The sequence below is a fragment of the Neohortaea acidophila genome, assembly GCF_010093505.1.
Source record: "Neohortaea acidophila strain CBS 113389 unplaced genomic scaffold BDY17scaffold_1, whole genome shotgun sequence".
Classification (NCBI taxonomy): domain Eukaryota; kingdom Fungi; phylum Ascomycota; class Dothideomycetes; order Mycosphaerellales; family Teratosphaeriaceae; genus Neohortaea; species Neohortaea acidophila.
The window spans coordinates 2687882-2704168 of NW_022985510.1; the positions used below are offsets into that span (position 1 = coordinate 2687882).

General features: G+C 56.9%; 8 protein-coding genes across 8 annotated transcripts; 5 read left to right on the plus strand and 3 right to left on the minus strand.

Annotated features, from left to right (window-relative positions):
* Window positions 1–159: 159 nt before the first annotated feature.
* On the plus strand, window positions 160–1041 carry BDY17DRAFT_320723 (uncharacterized protein; the record flags this gene model as incomplete). The annotated part of the gene is made up of 3 exons (XM_033736499.1): window positions 160–209; window positions 261–390; window positions 457–1041. 3 exons carry the CDS (start codon window positions 160–162, stop codon window positions 1039–1041), a joined length of 765 nt encoding a protein of 254 aa, XP_033594804.1.
* Window positions 1042–1579: 538 nt separating this feature from the next.
* Window positions 1580–3055, plus strand: BDY17DRAFT_243471 (uncharacterized protein; the record flags this gene model as incomplete). Its single annotated transcript, XM_033730437.1, has 4 exons — window positions 1580–2038; window positions 2093–2281; window positions 2335–2483; window positions 2533–3055. The coding sequence occupies 4 exons, from the start codon at window positions 1580–1582 to the stop codon at window positions 3053–3055; spliced, it is 1320 nt and encodes a 439-aa protein (XP_033594805.1).
* Window positions 3056–3255: 200 nt separating this feature from the next.
* On the plus strand, window positions 3256–4236 carry BDY17DRAFT_320725 (Alpha/Beta hydrolase protein; the record flags this gene model as incomplete). The annotated part of the gene is made up of 1 exon (XM_033736500.1): window positions 3256–4236. One exon carries the CDS (start codon window positions 3256–3258, stop codon window positions 4234–4236), a length of 981 nt encoding a protein of 326 aa, XP_033594806.1.
* A 1167-nt stretch (window positions 4237–5403) lies between these two features.
* Window positions 5404–7343, minus strand: BDY17DRAFT_243797 (nucleophile aminohydrolase; the record flags this gene model as incomplete). Its single annotated transcript, XM_033730468.1, has 3 exons — window positions 5404–6914; window positions 6978–7177; window positions 7228–7343. 3 exons carry the CDS (start codon window positions 7341–7343, stop codon window positions 5404–5406), a joined length of 1827 nt encoding a protein of 608 aa, XP_033594807.1.
* Window positions 7344–7999: 656 nt separating this feature from the next.
* On the plus strand, window positions 8000–10022 carry BDY17DRAFT_290468 (actin family). The gene is made up of 4 exons (XM_033732513.1): window positions 8000–8315; window positions 8370–8629; window positions 8679–8725; window positions 8781–10022. Exons 1-4 carry the CDS (start codon window positions 8281–8283, stop codon window positions 9771–9773), a joined length of 1335 nt encoding a protein of 444 aa, XP_033594808.1. The 5' UTR covers window positions 8000–8280; the 3' UTR covers window positions 9774–10022.
* A 296-nt stretch (window positions 10023–10318) lies between these two features.
* Window positions 10319–11757, plus strand: BDY17DRAFT_307494 (PP-loop family-domain-containing protein; the record flags this gene model as incomplete). The annotated part of the gene is made up of 2 exons (XM_033735121.1): window positions 10319–11724; window positions 11751–11757. 2 exons carry the CDS (start codon window positions 10319–10321, stop codon window positions 11755–11757), a joined length of 1413 nt encoding a protein of 470 aa, XP_033594809.1.
* Window positions 11758–11866: 109 nt separating this feature from the next.
* BDY17DRAFT_244910 (uncharacterized protein) lies at window positions 11867–13285 on the minus strand (the record flags this gene model as incomplete). Its single annotated transcript, XM_033730577.1, has 3 exons — window positions 11867–11988; window positions 12044–12832; window positions 12889–13285. 3 exons carry the CDS (start codon window positions 13283–13285, stop codon window positions 11867–11869), a joined length of 1308 nt encoding a protein of 435 aa, XP_033594810.1.
* Window positions 13286–13722: 437 nt separating this feature from the next.
* Window positions 13723–16283, minus strand: BDY17DRAFT_26222 (kinase-like domain-containing protein). The gene is made up of 2 exons (XM_033731859.1): window positions 14749–16283; window positions 13723–14698 (listed from the first exon to the last, which is right to left on the minus strand). Exons 1-2 carry the CDS (start codon window positions 16091–16093, stop codon window positions 14160–14162), a joined length of 1884 nt encoding a protein of 627 aa, XP_033594811.1. The 5' UTR covers window positions 16094–16283; the 3' UTR covers window positions 13723–14159.
* Window positions 16284–16287: the final 4 nt, after the last annotated feature.

Consider the following 16287-nt stretch of genomic DNA (forward strand, 5'->3'; position numbering starts at 1 on the left):
AGGCACTTCTTGACGCTTGTCGATGCTTGCTCTTCACGCAAATGAGAGCATTCACGATTTCTTCATTCTCCTGTTTCCCTATTAATCGGCCTTCTCCCCCCCTCTTCCTCGTCCCTTTCCTTCCCACTCCTCTCCTCTGGTACTCCAAGCCAGAGCATCATGGAGCCACCGGCCCCCTTTCCCCTCGCTCGCATGCAAAGTATCGCCAGGTAAGTCACATGATCCATCACATATCTGAGCGACGGCCTGACCAACAGCAGCAGCCTCTTCAACTCCGAGAAACACTCCGACATGACCATCATTTGCAAAGAGCGCCGCTGGCATGCTCACAAGGCCATCGTCTGTCCGCAATCCGACTTCTTCGACAAAGCATGTGGCCCTGACTTCAAGGTACGCCGTCTGTGAGACGAGACACTCATAGGATGCAGTTAGGCTGACTTGATCTCGGTACCGCAGGAAGGCAAGACCGGGGAAACCGTGCTGGAGGACGACTCGGATGTCATCGACGCGATGCTGAAGTTCATGTACGAGGGGCGCTACATTCACACTCCGGTTGTCAAGTTCGCACCAGCGGTGTTCCACGTCAAAGTCGCTGCTATCGGGGAGAAGTACTTCGTCAATGGACTCATTCAGCAAGCGGCCGAATTCCTCAAAGACACTCTCGCCAAGCAGTGGCATGCTGACGCCTTCATGGACGCGGTGGACGAGTGGTGGACCTCTTGCACAGATCCGGACAAGCTTCTGAGTGACCAGATCGTGTACACGGTGGCCATTCGTCATGTTGAGCTCTTCGCCCCAGGCCAAGAGAGAGGACGTTTCCGCAAGTTCCTCGATGAGAAGCCGTGGATTGCCGCCGAGATCGCTGCGAGGCTCGCTCGGCAGGACGCGCCGTTCATCAAGGCTAACCTCAAAACCTACTCCTGCACCCATGGGTGCGGTGCGAAGATGAGGGCCATACTGGAGGCGCCATACTCCTTTGCCTACGAATGTTCGAAGTGTCGGCAGCTTGCTGCTGTCCCCCGAGTGGGGAGGCGACCCTAGTGAATCATCATTCCGCTATGCCTTCCGCTGCCTTCCGCTGCTGATGCTCGCTGGATCATCAGTGTGAGATTGTGAACCGGGGAAGGAATGTGAAGCGAGTCAAATGTACGATAGCTCGAATGCAAACAACGAGTGGGTTGATCGATGAGGCTTGCTCGATGGGAGTGAGTTGAAGCGACTTCTCTGTTGCGAGTAGATAGTCAACGCCCTTGGAAGTTCCTTGATTCACCCATCTTTCAATCATTCATGGCCATGCAAATCGAGTCTTAAATTATTACCTTACCTTAGTCAGGTCCCCGCAATCTTGTACTTGCCGGATGCGCAGCATGGATGCAACCTTCCTGTTTGGGCCACATTATTGGCATCAGCGCGAGGTCAGTTGGTAACCCGAACCCTCAGACGCAAGGTCACCAAACACCTCTGTGAACAATTGCTGGAGTTGTTTGGCTTCCTGGTACTTTGACGGCAGACGTATTCAATCATGCGCAACCTGACAGCGAATCCGTTGCAGCCGGTGACGGGAATGCATGCGTCGCCGATGCACGTCCAGGCGCAGCCGTCGGATCAGAGCACCAGCAAGGCCAACAAGTTCTGTATCGAAGCCGATCTCTTAATCCCCGGCAAAGGAGATCCCATCCGCAATGGCTGTCTCATTATCGAGGACGACAAAATCCTCTACGCCGGCAAAGCCTCATCCAGCGAAGCTCTAGCCCAAGCCGCAGACCTCCCCAAAACGCACGTCAAGGTGGTGATGCCAGGCATGTGGGACTGCCATGTTCACCTCGTTGGCGCGCAGAGTTACGATCCGGCGGCCTTCATTGAAATCGGCACCAAACAGGCCCTCGCTGGTGCCAGAGCTGCTCGTGATTGCATGATTCTCTTGGACGCTGGCTTCACGTCCGTACGAGAAATGGCCGGCTTCGGCGTCCAGCTGGCTCGAGCCGTCAAAGAGGGAACTCTTGCGGGACCGAATATCTACTCTGCCAACTGTATCATTGTATGATGACCCAATCCCGACACTGGCAGCGCTCACGTCTAATGCAAAATCTAGAGTCCGAGCGGTGGCCACGCCGATATTCACAGCATACCGAAGGGTTGGTACGACGATGCTTGCTCGCACGGTATGCCCATGGCTACGGCAGATGGTGTTCCCGATTGTCTCAAAGCTGTGAGGATGCAGCTACGAACGGGAGCAAAAGTCATCAAAATCTGCACTTCCGGGGGAGTCTTGAGCGAGCTTGTATGTTACGCCCTCGCCATTGTTACCGCCGTCTTCTCCTGATAACAGCGTAGGACAACCCGATCGACCAGCAATTCAGCGATGAAGAGATTCGGGCCATGGTCGAAGAAGCCGGGCGAGCCCGCCGTGTTATTGGCGCTCACTGTCACGGCAAGGCGGGTATACTGGCGGCGTTGCGGAATGGTGTAAAGACAATCGAACAGTGAGTCGCCATTCCCATTTCTACAACTTCAAAGCTAATTTCTGCCCAGTGGCTCATTCATAGACGAGGAGTGTGCCGATCTAATGATCGAAAAGGGCGCGATTCTTGTCGCCACTCGCTTGATAGTAGAGAATGGGTTAGCGATGAAGGAGTTCTTCCCGCCGTTCGCCTACGCAAAAATGCTCCAAGTCGCAAACGCACATTGGAGCGCGATGCAACTCGCGGTGAAGAAGGGCGTCAAAATGGCCACGGGCACCGACACCGCCGGCTCCGTTCCTGGCAGCGACACCTTAACCTTCAGCAAGGTTGGAAGAGAATTGGCGTACCACGTCAAAGCAGGCATGACGCCGCTGCAAGCTATCGAATCGGCGACGTACATTGCCGCGCAGACATTGGGGCCGCAGGCACCCCAAGCGGGCCTTTTGGCCAAGGGCTACGATGCGGATTTCATTGCGTTGGATGAGAGTCCGTTGGACGATGTGGCGATTTTGGGCGAAGCGAAGCACGTTACGCACGTTTGGAAGGCCGGGAAGCTGTACAAAGGTCCCGGACATCCTGTTTCCAGTATCTAGGCAGCTATGTATACCCTGCACTGTTTGAGATGGATCAGGCAACGAGGGTACGGTACATCCAAGGAAGCGGCGCCAAGCGGTTACCTGCAATCCAAGAAGTGGGGAAGTATTTGGAGCAGGTAGGGCTGCAGCCTGGCCGTGAAACAGGTATAACTTGAGCCTGTTAGCGACTGCATCAAACGGCTTTGGCATCGACAACTATGCAGCACCATGACAGCCACTCGGATGACAATGCTGGAGGACGACAAAGCCAGAACTTCATCACGAGTGAAGGCAGCACGGTTGGTTATGCTGAGTATGGACATCAAACCGGCTATCTAGTCATCTACTTCCACGGCCTTCCCGGCTCACGATTCGAGGCCGAGTTGTACGCTGCCGAAGCACAGAAACTTGGCCTACGCATCATCGCGCCCGACCGGCCAGGAATAGGCCTCTCCTCGCCAGTGGCAGGTCTGACCTTGCTCGATTACCCTACTCACATATCACAGCTGGTTCACCACGTCGGTGCAGGAGATACGGAGGAGTTTGGCATCCTTGCAACGTCAGGAGGTGGTCCATATGCGCTGGCGTGTGCGGCACGTCTTCCGCTGCTCCCGGGCCTGCGATCCGTAGGCGTCGTCGCAGGTCTCGGGCCACGGGACCTCACGAATACGGGAATGTCGCTGGTGCAAAGGCTGAGCTTCGCTGCAATGGATTGGGTGCCTGCCGGAGTGGTGAGGTGGTTGTGGGATACCGCAATCGCCAATGCCGCCCGCAACCCCGACGAAGCGGTGTTGAAGAAGAAGATTCAAGGCCCGCTTGCTGCGATGAAGCGCGATGCCGGAGTGTCAGACGATGACCCCGCAGATGAGATTATGGTGGCGTCGATGAGAGCGGCATTTGCTCAGGGAAGTATGGGCTACGTTCAGGATGCAACCATCATCTCCAACCCGTGGGGATTTCGCTTGTCTGATATCACGGGCGTGAGGGTGGAGTTCTGGTATGGATCCAATGACAACATAGCGCCAGTGGCTACTGGAAGGGCCATGGCGGCACAACTTCCGGATTCTGCATTACACTGCTTCGAAGGGGAGGGCCACGCAGCAGCGACCCTTCTGCACCGGGGAGATGTCCTTGCGCGGATTATTCAAGTAGCGCAGTCGCATTCCGCAGGGACCAAATCGAGTGCACCAGCGCAATGATGGACCGGGAGACAAGAGGCCAGCTTCAAATTCCCGACCTTGCTGGGTTCATGCTCCGGAGGGCTCGATACAAGTGGCGTCGGTGGATTCGATGGCCACGGTTCTTCATGTACGTAAGCCGGCATGCAGCGGAGCGCGTTGTAATAAACAATGGCCCAAAGCCCGCTTTCCCCTTGCTCTAGATCGAAAAGACTGACAGACTCCCGCCGGATGCCGGTGGTGAAGCCGGTGCTCTGATGCAACGCCCACACCCGTGCTGTCAGAACCCCCGGCTGAACAACATCCTGATCCCCATCCTCACACAAGCTGGCGGCGATCGATAGAGGTTCGAGGATGTAGCCCTCTCGCCGGATCACTTGGTCCATGAATTCGACAAAGGCGGTCAGGCTGTACATTGCCTTGCCTATCATCTGGATGTGGCTGCGGAGGGACGGCGAGACGTGGCGCATGATGACGGGATTGGCCCAGTCACGAGCAGAGGCGGCGGCGAGGAAGTGGAGCACGATGCATTCCAGCTCCGCCTCGAGGGAGCCGGGCACGCCGAGGCATACGTGATATGGCAGGCTTGCAGCGTCCATGGGTGGGTTGTGGCGTCGGAGTAGACGTTTGGAGTCGGAGTAGACGTTTGATGTCGGAGAATGCAGATCGGAGGCGTTTGTTCAGGTCATGGCAAAGAGGAGCACCACACTGTCAGCGGAATTGAGTCAACCTTTCGCATGGGAGGCATGATGATGAATTGGGTCGAGGACACGTCGGGTTTGAGGAAGTCGTAGGCTAATTCGCCGATATCGTAGCATCACGTGACGATCGATTGCTCGAATTACATTTCCTTGCCGCATACTCTGCATAGGCACTGTATTTCTCCTGACCATGCTTTATCAAATGCAGAAGAGGCAATGCTATCGAATCACGGTGAAAGATGAGACGGAAAGCAGAGGGGAATGAATATTGATGCTGGACGATTACGCTATTTGCAGACGGGAGTTCGCTTTTGCCCTCAGCAACACTTCTACGTAGTCTGGGTGTGTACATGAGTAAAAGTGTACAGCCCAGCCATCCAAACCGCAGTGAAGAATCAGCCGCACCCAGGTAGGCTCACCACCACCTTTGTAGGTCCGATAGCAGATCCTCAGGTTGGGAGACTGTCACGCCCTATCCGACCCCACGCTAACCTTTCCTCTTCTTGTATCGAATGGCTCGTCCACCTTGCGCAATGATGCCGCCACCTTTACTCCGGCTCATTGTACACACGGGCTTGGCCTCGTCCGAATGCATGGATGCCAGCGCAAAAGAGTCGGTATTGTGTCCGAAGTACAGATACACTCCATCCTTGGACTTCTTCACGGAGAGCACGCCGATGGCGCCGGTGGAATGGGACTGACGCACGCTTGGATGATCCATAAAGTCCTTTTGGATGAAATGGTGGATGGCTTCGTCTTCGGCGCACTCCTCGTATCCGCCATTTGCCGCTTTACGGACGTTGTGGTAGATGCGGTCGGAGCAGGTGACGGCGGCCATTGTCGTTCCCATGTGCTCACCCGTGCCGCTGGTAACTGTAGCAACGGTGGTGCGCTCGGAGTCTGCCTCGTCGACGGGTATGACGGCTGCACCGATGCCGACCAGTGCTGCGGGACCGATGCGTCCGCGATGTTTCATGCCGATGCCGCCGGAGGATGCTCCGCAGGCGATGTTGCCGTATGTGTCGACTGCGACGGCCCCAACGGTGTCTGTGATGACATCCTCCTTGTCGTCCGCCATCTCTGAAGGGTTGGGAGCAGGGAGAGGAGCATTCGCCGAGGATTGGAGCATGCTTGATGCTTGGTTACTCAGACGATCAGGCATCGGGAACAGTGTAGCGCCATGAAGCTCACGGGGTTCGGTGTTGCTCTCGGCAATGGTGATTCCCAGAGTCGTCGAGTCGGAGTCAGAATCGGATGAGCCATCCTGCCATACATTGCGGCGTGCGGTCGGGCCCACCGATACTGCTTGCTTGTATGAGCGTGCGACATCGGGGAGGTCCATGTCAAAGTCGGAATCGGGAGAAGAGAACAAGCTTCTACCATCGCCCCCTCTTCCCAATGCCATTGGAGCGAGCATCTTCTGTGTACTGTTGTTGAAGGGGTTCTTGGAAGCATTCTCAAGCATGCCAGGCGGGCCGTACGGGTCCATGTATTCTTCGGGTCGATCTGAGCTGGTAAAGTCTGTTTCATCCGACAATTCCATCGATCGGGACGAAGTGGTCTTTGATGGAGACGAAGATGAAGCCTCGTCTAGCTCTTTTGTATCCGGGGGCGGAGGGGAGATGGGTTGCGCCTCGTTCCAGACACTCGCTCGCATGGCATATGTGTGTGCTCTTCGCATTCGTTCAGTCTCGTCCGAGTAGCCGGGGTGGTTTGCGAGGGGCGTTTGAGATGGGTAGGGGGAGAGGGGATAGCGGTCAGGCTCATCGTGCTTTTTGTGTCGTTCCGCCCGCTCGAGATCTTCACGCCATCGTCGCCAGCGGTCACTTGCAGCCGGAGAGATGAGACAGTCGAGGGGAAGGACGGGCATGCCATGCTCGTATGCAAAGTCGGTGGCACCCTGCCCTACCAGGAGATTTGGCGGAACGCGACGGAGGGAGAGGGTTTGGGTGGTGCGATCGAGGAGTAGGCGAGCGAGGGAGATTGGATTCTTGATTTCTGTGTCAGGCACTGTCAGTCGTGGCGTGTTTGTCTCATGGTTAGCGGAAGTCGTAGACATACGGGCCACGGCTCCAGCGGCTCCGCTGCGGCCAAAGTGATCGACGACCACGGCATCACACTCAACAACACCATCCATAGTGAGATTGCTGCCGTACCCGGCATTTGTGATTTCGCGGTCTTCCAGAACCTTGATCGCCATCTCCACCGCATCCACCGCGGAACCGCCGTTCCTCATCAGATACATCGCAGCTTTGGCGGCACTGCGGAGTATGTCAGTATCATGTGCTTGCCGGCTTTTGTCATCACTCACTCGTTGCAGGCCTGGAGATGCACGTTTTCGTTCTGCTGACTGTGGTAGCCGGCGCCTGCGTGGACGAAGATGCAGGCGATCTCGTTGCTCTTATGACCTCGTCTCCGGCTGAACATCTTGAGCTGGGTGTTGTTATCCGGAGGGTGTGTCACGCGTGAACAAAGGTCGTAGCGCAGGTGAGGATTGAGGAGGCTTGGCAGCGTGCTCAGGGATAGTAGGTAGGTGAATGTGTTTTTCGAAGCGAACCAGCCGTCCAGTGACGCCGAATGCGTGCTCAATGCTGGCTGAGAGTGCTTCGAGAGGCGTCTGGAGTATTTCTCCCACGGAATCCGCCGAGATGGACGGCGAAGTGGAGGAGGCACGTGAAACGGAAGTGCAGAGACTTCAACGCATCATCTCCGGAAGGGCGGAGCACATCCAGCAGCGATGAATGAGTGAAGGTTGCTGAATGGATGGCGGTGGGAGATGAGATGAAGGGAGGAGTGGGCGCAGATTGAGGGGAGGGAAAGGAAAAGATGAATGATGAATGAAGGACGCCCGCCGTCAAAGTCGAGTCGAGCGTTGCTGCGGCCTAGTTCGTGTTGTCGCGTGGGCGCGCTCCTTCCATGATGGGGAAGGAAAGAGCGACTGGGGCCGTGGCCATTCGATCATGTTTGCCAATTCCCACGTGCGCTCGCAATTGAGGGAATTTCAACTGTCTAATCATCCGTTTCGTCTCATCGTGAACTCACACTCGAAAACCACACCGCTATGTACATCAATGCTCATGGGTAGGCCAATGGACGATGTTGCGTTTGAGAAGCGCAACTGCCTGTCGTCGGAAGTCTTGGCATGCACCTCAGGCATTCGCGGCAATGGTGGGGCGGCGTAAAATGGGACCGCCTCCCGCCTTACGCAACACCCTCCGCCGTCTGAGAGCTGCCTCACTGTCTCCCATTAGGCGCTCACTTCCACCCCATCAATGCCTGCGTCCTCTGCTCACGCACACGGCTGATCTTCTTCCTTAGCCTACACACCTCACCGCGAACCTCATTCCCCTGCCAATCCCCCGCCATGGCCAACCAAACCCCCGCCGTTGTCATGGACAAGTGAGCATTGCGCGCTCCCAATCTCCCACTCCTCCTGTTACTGACCCAACACAGTGGCACGGGCTACTCCAAACTCGGCTTCGCCGGCAACGACTCTCCCTCTTTCGTCTTCCCCACCGCAATCGCAACCAAAGGGCCCGCGGGAAGCGGAGGAGCTGGGGGAGGCTCGGGCTCGGGACGACCGGCCGTGGCCAACAAACCGACTTTCCTGACCGGAGGCGCAGGACCGACGGGGCATTTGTCGGGGAAGAGAGGGACGGAAGACTTGGACTTCTTCATTGGCGATGAAGCCTTGTCTGCCGCCGCCGGGCCGGGTATGTTTGGGAACACTGCTTCTGCGCACGAGAGACTGACCACAGCCAGGCTACGGCATTCATTACCCCATACGACACGGGCAGATAGAGAACTGGGTAGGCAAAAGCTATGCTCAGCAATGAAGTAAGGGCCTCATCTAATGCGTCACAGGACCACATGGAGCGCTTCTGGTCCAACAGCATCTTCAAATACCTCCGCGTCGAACCCGAGGACCACTACTTCCTCCTCACCGAACCCCCTCTCAACCCTCCCGAGAATCGCGAAAACACTGCCGAGATCATGTTCGAATCCTTCAACTGCGCCGGCCTGTACATCGCCGTGCAGGCTGTCCTCGCTCTCGCCGCGTCCTGGACCAGCAGCAAAGTGCAAGACCGGAGTTTGACCGGCACAGTCATTGACTCGGGTGAGGGCGTGACCCATGTCATCCCCGTCGCGGAAGGATACGTGATTGGCAGCAGCATCAAGAGCATACCCATTGCCGGCCGAGACATTACATACTTTGTGCAGTCGCTGCTTCGAGATCGAGGAGAGCCGGACAGCAGTCTCAAGACGGCGGAGCGGATAAAGGAGGAGTTTTGCTACGTCTGCCCGGATATTGTGAAGGAGTTTGCCCGTTTCGACAAGGAGTCCGATGATCGATTCCGGAAGTACGACGTCAAGTTTCCCAATGGGAAGACAACTACGGTCGACGTCGGCTACGAGCGCTTCCTGGCTCCCGAAATCTTCTTCAACCCGGAAATCTACAGCTCCGATTTCTTGACGCCCCTCCCCACCATCGTCGACACCGTCATCCAGACCTCGCCCATTGACGTTCGACGCGGGCTGTACAAGAATATTGTCCTTTCCGGCGGCTCCACGCTGTACAAAGATTTCGGCCGTCGACTGCAACGCGATATCCGACACCTCGTCGACGCCCGCATTAAGGCATCGGAGGCGCGCGCCGGCAATGCGGCCAAGTCGGGTGGACTGGACGTGCAGGTCATTACTCATAAACGACAGAGGCATGGACCGTGGTTTGGAGGGTCACTGCTGGGGCAGACGCCGGAGTTCCGAAGCTATTGTCACACCAAGGCGGAGTATGATGAGATTGGGCCGAGTATTGTTCGGAGGTTTGCGCTGCTTGGAGGGCCGGGAAGTACTTAAGTGGTGAAGTTGAAGCACGTGTTCCTTGAGTATGCAGCGAGTCACTACGTGTGCGGAAGCGAGGACGATGTCCAGCGAAAGTAGCTGAGCTGAGAAAAAACAGAACAATCTAGTTGTCCCAATGTCTGGTCATTTGCCTTGTCGCTATCACGCGATCCCTGTACTCCGATCAGATGTTGCTCCCTCGCACCGCAAGTCAAGGCCAAGGCTCTGCCGCCAAACCTAAACCCTAACCCTACACCAACCGTGACATCGGAGCAACGACTTCATCTCCTCGCTCGTTATTCCACACCCTCCCAAAACAGCGCAGGGGCATGTCAGGGAGACTGTCTTTGTCCGCCCAGCAGCAAATCCAGGCAGTACTCAAGCAGCACAATCTCCATCTCCACCACGTCTTTGCGCAACAACTTCACGCAACATGGCGGCGAGGTGGAGGCAAAGCGCGATTAGGTACGTTCACGACTAGTCTCCAGAACCGAAACAGCAAATCCACAGAAGACTAATCGTGACGGCCAGGCCTCGCAATAAGCGGCGGCGTGGACTCCATGGCCCTCGCCCGCCTCTGCCATGATGCCGTTCGGATGGAAACATCTCCGATGAAACCCTTACTTTCTGCAATCCCGGACTATCCACGTAGCTCAACCTGGTTCACCGCATTCATTGTAGACCACAAGCTGCGAGCAAACAGCAGCGACGAAAGCAAACGAGTCGCAGCCGAGCTGGCCAAGCTGCATATCGATGCGCAGATTCTTGAACTCGATTGGGCTGCGCTGGACATTGACAATCCGCGCTCCCTCACAAATTTGGAGTCCATTGCGCGAAGGCTACGGTATCGGGCGATTGGGAAAGCGTGCGCGAGTCACGGCATTGGATCGTTGCTTGTTGCGCATCATGCGAGAGATCAGGCCGAAACGGTTTTGCTGCGCATTCTGACGGAGTATTTGGGGAGTGGATTGGGAGGCATGCGGAGCTGTGCTGGGATACCGGAGTGCAGAGGAATTTATGGCGTGGATCAGTCAGGGTCCGGGAGGCTGATCACTACTGGAGGCGAGGCAATGGTGGTGGAACAAGGAGGCGTGACGATCGCACGACCAATGTTGTCTTTGCGGAAAGAAGAGCTGGTCGCCTTTTGCGAGGAGAGCAGTGTCAAATGGTTCGAGGATCCGACGAATGCCGATCCAACGCTGACGATGCGGAATACCGTTCGGTCGCTACAGGAGAAGAATACTCTGCCTGTTGCTCTGCGAGCGGATCGAATTCTGGCATTGGCTGACAACATTAATCGCCGGCGTGTCGATGTGGAGCGGACGGTGGACGAAATCTATTCACGGACGAAAATCACGCTGGATATCCGAATGGGTGAGGCTACAGTGAGACTGCCGGAAGAGATGCAGTCGCACTCGAGCAGTGTGCAGGCCACTGTTTTGCGCCGACTGCTTGAGCTAGTCAGCCCCAAAGACAATGTCGCCGTGTCGCAAATCGCACAAACGGCAGAAGCCCTCTTCAACGAACGAGATGCGGAGAGAAGCGCTTCGACAAGGAGCTTCCAGGTAGCAGGCGTGCACATCGAACGGAGCAACGGCCAATTACCTCGAGTGACACTCCGCCGAGCTACGCCTTCAGCTGCGGAACGCGAGACGCAGCAAATCACCCTGTCCTTCGACAGTGCAGGCTGGTCGGAATGGCACCTCTGGGACGGGCGATGGTGGATCCGCATCCAACCACCCGCACGACTAGATTCTACTGCTTCAATTCGATTTCTGACCAAGGAAGATCTACACGCTGTCCGACGGCGTCTCGACAAGGAAGATCGACGGCTGCTGGACAAGAAATTGGAGCGTGCCAAGGGTTTGCAGAGATTCACTTTGCCGGCGATTATCTGCAACGAAGGTTCACCCCAATCTGCCGACGGCAAGCAGGTTGAAGTCGTTGCACTGCCTTCGCTCGGCTGGTGTGTACCCGGCTGGATACGAGCAGGCGCTGAAGATGCAACCCCGTCCCCAGCCACCTGGCAATGGGATATCGCATACAAGCACGTGAAGGGATTTCGGGATGGATCGCATGTCCTGCAAGCGTGATGTACGGCGAAAATGCTAGTTCTTCTTCTTACTCCGCGCCGGACTCGTCTGCAGCAAATCCTGCAAAATCTCCCGCCCGCGCTTGTCGCCCTTGTCGAATTTTCGGTTGTATATGCCTGGGAGCATGCGCAGAGCATCTGGCACGGAAAATCATTAGCAAATCATCATCAACCGCGTCCACATCACACTTACTGGCATGCGCGTCAGCAAACTCCACCACTTCCGCTCCCCTCTTCCTCGCCTCCGCAACGGCCGCTTCCAGCAGCCCCGTCCCTACGCCCTTTCCTCGATACTTTAAGCGCACTGTCCACCCCTTGATCTCGCCTTTCCAAGCCTTCTTGCGCCCCTTTTGCCTGGAGGTGGCATTCGTCGCCGACTCTGGCGCGACCCAATCCACGACGACGGTGCCGATAATCTCCTCCCCGAATTTACTCACAATCACATCTGCGTTCTCACCCAGCCATTCCATATTGATCGCTTCCGCTGCCTCGAGGTAAGGCTGTGTAAGCCAGCGGCAGAGCACGAGGTAGACCATGACGAGGCCTGTGCAGGAGGTGGCGGCCATGCCCAGGCCGCGGCCTTCCTCGTGACACATTCGCGCGATAAGGGCGAGGGTAGCCACGACCACGGCGAGGTTGATGGGGTGCCAGATGAGGGCAGAATTGGCGGCTTGTCGCTGCTGGGCCACGCTGTCGGCCACGAGCTTCAGCGCTGCGATCCTCTCTTCTTCTGATGTAGTGGTGTAGGTGGATAATTCGGGGACCCCGGCGAGCGGGTCTTCGTCTGGGTGGTTGGAACCCGGAGTCGGGGCGGTGTCGGGGGGTTGGGTGTCCATTGTTGCGGTTGTGTCTGTGGTGAAATGGAGGGGTGATGGAGGGGGGAGCGAGCCGGTGGATGCTCGCATAGAAGGGGGAGTGGACCACGGACTGGGTGGGGGAGAAGCGTTGAGGCGGAGGTTGGTGCGGAGGGAAGCGAAGAAGGCTGCGAAAGCGTGGTCAGATGGGTGATGTGCAGCATTGGGAGATAGGGAAACGTACCTGCACTCGTTTTGAAGCCGGGAATTCTCTGCGTGACGACCAGCGCGGCGTGAGGGTCTTCTTTTAGGCGGCGCAGATGTAACTCCTCGCGCAGACGCTCTTCCTGTAATTGTACGCGGGTGGAGTCTTCTTTGGAGGTGGTCGTGACGCGCAAAGGATGACGAGAAAAAGCGGAAGAGAGAGAAGTGGGAGGAGCAGCAGCAGAGGATGAAGTAGTAGTCGCAGCAGGGCGCACGTGGCCCGGCTTGGCTAGAGGGAGGTTGAGAAAGAAGCTTCGGGGATTATTATTACTGGGCCCATTGGATATCTTGCTGTCCGTTGCATCTCTGCCGCCAGTATTAAATGAATGATGATGGCTGGACTGCAGCGGTAGCGAGGGCGGAAGCCGAGGGCGCATTACTGCCGGCGAATAATGCTGTTGCGCATGGCCTGAGCCTCTGGCCTGGGCCCCGGTTTCTCAATCTCTTCTCGAGTGGGGATAACTGGAATAAGAATGGATGATGGAAATGGAGCGGAGGGGAGAGAGAAGAGGGGTGGGGCAGCAACGTGCGTATTTGACTGGCAAGCAGAGCAGGGTGCCAAGCGGGACAGGAAAAGTGACGACGCCACGGGCGTGCGCGATAGGAAAAAGAATTCAATCCAATGCACTGCGACCGTTGGGGGATGAGAAGCGGGCAAGGTGAGGCGAGAAAGGGCAGACTAATGTACCTGCGTCGAGCTTATCAGGAGTTTGAGGTGGAGGGGTTCGGCGGCGGTGAGCACGTGAAGACCACTTACGTGTGTCCTCCACTTCAGCGATATTCCATCCACACTGCAGTCGAAGGAGTGCGGAAGGTGTCAGCTAGGCCATGTTGCGGGGCGCAATGGCGTGCGTGGGGCCGGCAGCGTTAACCTGAGACGCTCGACGAGGGCAACACGAGGCGGAGGTGACGACGCGGCTTCCTCATTCGCGGGGTTGGAACTCAATTGCTGCCATCGGGTTTCATGTTTGTCGTGTGATCGTCAGGCCAGCATCATCAAGCAGCACGTGAAGAGGGAAGAGGTGGTGGTGCGTACGCGTCACTCCATTTGTGCTTTCCTTTGCTACATCGGAGGAGTAGATACAAATCACTCATCCGCCAACCTCGAGGTATCATCATCAACCATCCCTGCAGTCTCGAAAGAAACCCGCTTCCGAGCCCAAGATGACAAGCAAAAAGAGGAGAACCGTGCAGACAAAAGCAGAATCGCATTCTTCCCCTTCCACCCCTCCCTCCACCGCTTCACTTCACTCACTTTCCTCCATTATTACTGGGCAACAAATGATGCTCATGATTCGGCGCATTAATCACCACCCCGTTCTCCTCTTGCCGGCACACCAGCGCATTCCTCACCCATCCATCCTCCAACATCTCCTCGATCGTCGCACGCCGGTTGGGATCCAAATCCAACATGCGGCCGATGATATGCCTCGTCTCCCGTGGCAGTAACCGTAGCAATCTCAGTGGTCCTTTGATTGTAGGCTGGTAGTCCGCTTGTGTCGTCTGCTTCGTGATCGGGGGTGCCTGCTCGCCGTCCGCTCCCTCCGATTCCTGTGGTCCCTTGGCGCTCGACCGCCGCCGTTCTTGCAGGAACTTGTCCTGTTCCGGATCCGGGGGTGAGACGAAGAGGCGGAAGGAGTTGTCGGAGGTGCGTGGCGCTTTCCACGGAAACCGGCGGAGCGTCATGCAGCAGAAAATAATGGCAATCGACCATACATCCGCCGCGCGCGGATCGTATTTGGGTTGGTCGTAGACCTCGGGTGCGAGGTACGGGTCGGAGCCAACGACACCTAGAAAAAGATTAGCATGAGCGCTCGCAGATGCAGGTCACATCACATACCCGTTGCAAGTACCACGTCATTCTCAAACGGATACCGAAAGACCACCGCACTCCCAAAGTCAATCAGCTTCATGATGCCGCGGTCGTTAATCACCACGTTGTCCAGCTTGAGATCACGATGTGCCAGGCCCATGCTGTGCAGATACATGACACCGCTGAGGATCTGCAGCGTCGCGCACGCCACCTCTTCCCGCCCCATCTTGCCGCCCATGACGGTGGCGAAGAGATCGTATGGCGCGTACTCCATCACCTCGTACCACCGCCCCTTTTCGTGCACAATGTCGATGGTCTCGATGATGTTGCCGTGGTGCAGCGTCGAGCCGATGCAGAACTCCGCCGTCACCTTCTTGTTGTACTCCTTTTCGCTCTCGTAGGAGTGCCGGTCGCGGAACTGCTTCACGGCGAAGACTGTGCCGTCGCCCTGTCGCTTCATCAAGCGCACCGACCCTCCCGCTCCCGCTCCCAACAGCTTGCCGAACTTGCCGTACTTTGACTCCAGGCCGTGATCGTCGGCAAATGGCACATGCGTTGCGCCGGCAGTAGAATCCTGGCGTTGGTGGTGCTCCGCGCCATTAGAATGCCCCGACTTCTCCCGGTGATGATGGTGTCCGCCAATCTTGAAGAAGCGCTTCAAATTCGACTTGGAGGAGTGGTGGGAGTCTTTTTCGTGCAGGCTGTCGTCGTGCTCCTTCTTGGCGCCGCCAAATAGACTCGACCGCTTGTCCATCTGATCCAGACTGGTTCCGCTAGCAGATGAGGCGGGGAGAGTGGGCGCGTTGCCAAGGATGCCCGGCATGGAAGTGTTGATTTGGCCCGAGGTGGAATATCCAACCGCCGGATCCCTGTTGCCAAAGCGGAACTGAGAGTCATCGGATTGTGTAGTGGTAACACTAACCGGCGCACTCGTCGACGGTCTCTTGCCCTTTGCGCTTACATCGCTCGTGCCGGTGGTTGACGGGGTCTTGGGCCGGGGAGAGCCGGGTGCGGTGCCTGAGGGAGTCGCAGCAGGACTCTGACCACTTGATGGGGGTTGTGAATCGCCACTCGGCCCGATGGTAGATTGGGGCTGTTGCTTGGGCTGACTCGGAACCGCCATCCTGTCTTTGCCGTCTCGTAGCGGGGATGCGGATCGCTGCGGAGTCATGATATCGGGAGCCGGGCGGCGGCCGGACATGCTGCCACTTCGCTGGCTTTTGTTGTCGCGGGACTTGGAAGCGGCGGGGGTGAGAGGGGGGGAATGCATGGTGGAGGGGGCCGGCGAGGTGGCATGAGACGACTCGCCGGAGTAGACGGACATGTGTCGCTTGTTCGGGGTGGCATGGCCGGAAGCCACCTGTGAATTCATGAGGTGTTAGCGTGCGCAGGAGAATGGCATTTCATTCTCTTTCATGCACTCACCCTTGAAACTGGCTGCGAGCCCGGTAGAGATACAGGCTCAAAAGCATGATGCTGCATGCGCGATGACTGGATGTTGTTTTGGAGCTGTGATCGCAGTTGATTCAGCTCCTGCTGTGCTTCTGGATTCAGATCGTTGCGATC

Coding starts and splice junctions, on each gene's coding strand:
- BDY17DRAFT_290468 (XM_033732513.1), top strand. CDS start 8,281: ATGGCCAACCAAACCCCCGCCGTTGTCATGGACAA. Junction 8,630..8,678: donor GTCTGCCGCCGCCGGGCCGG/GTATGTTTGGGA, acceptor GACCACAGCCAG/GCTACGGCATTCATTACCCC. Junction 8,726..8,780: donor ACGGGCAGATAGAGAACTGG/GTAGGCAAAAGC, acceptor AATGCGTCACAG/GACCACATGGAGCGCTTCTG.
- BDY17DRAFT_26222 (XM_033731859.1), bottom strand. CDS start 16,093: ATGAATTCACAGGTGGCTTCCGGCCATGCCACCCCGAACAAGCGACAC. Junction 14,699..14,748: donor TGACGTGGTACTTGCAACGG/GTATGTGATGTG, acceptor ATCTTTTTCTAG/GTGTCGTTGGCTCCGACCCG.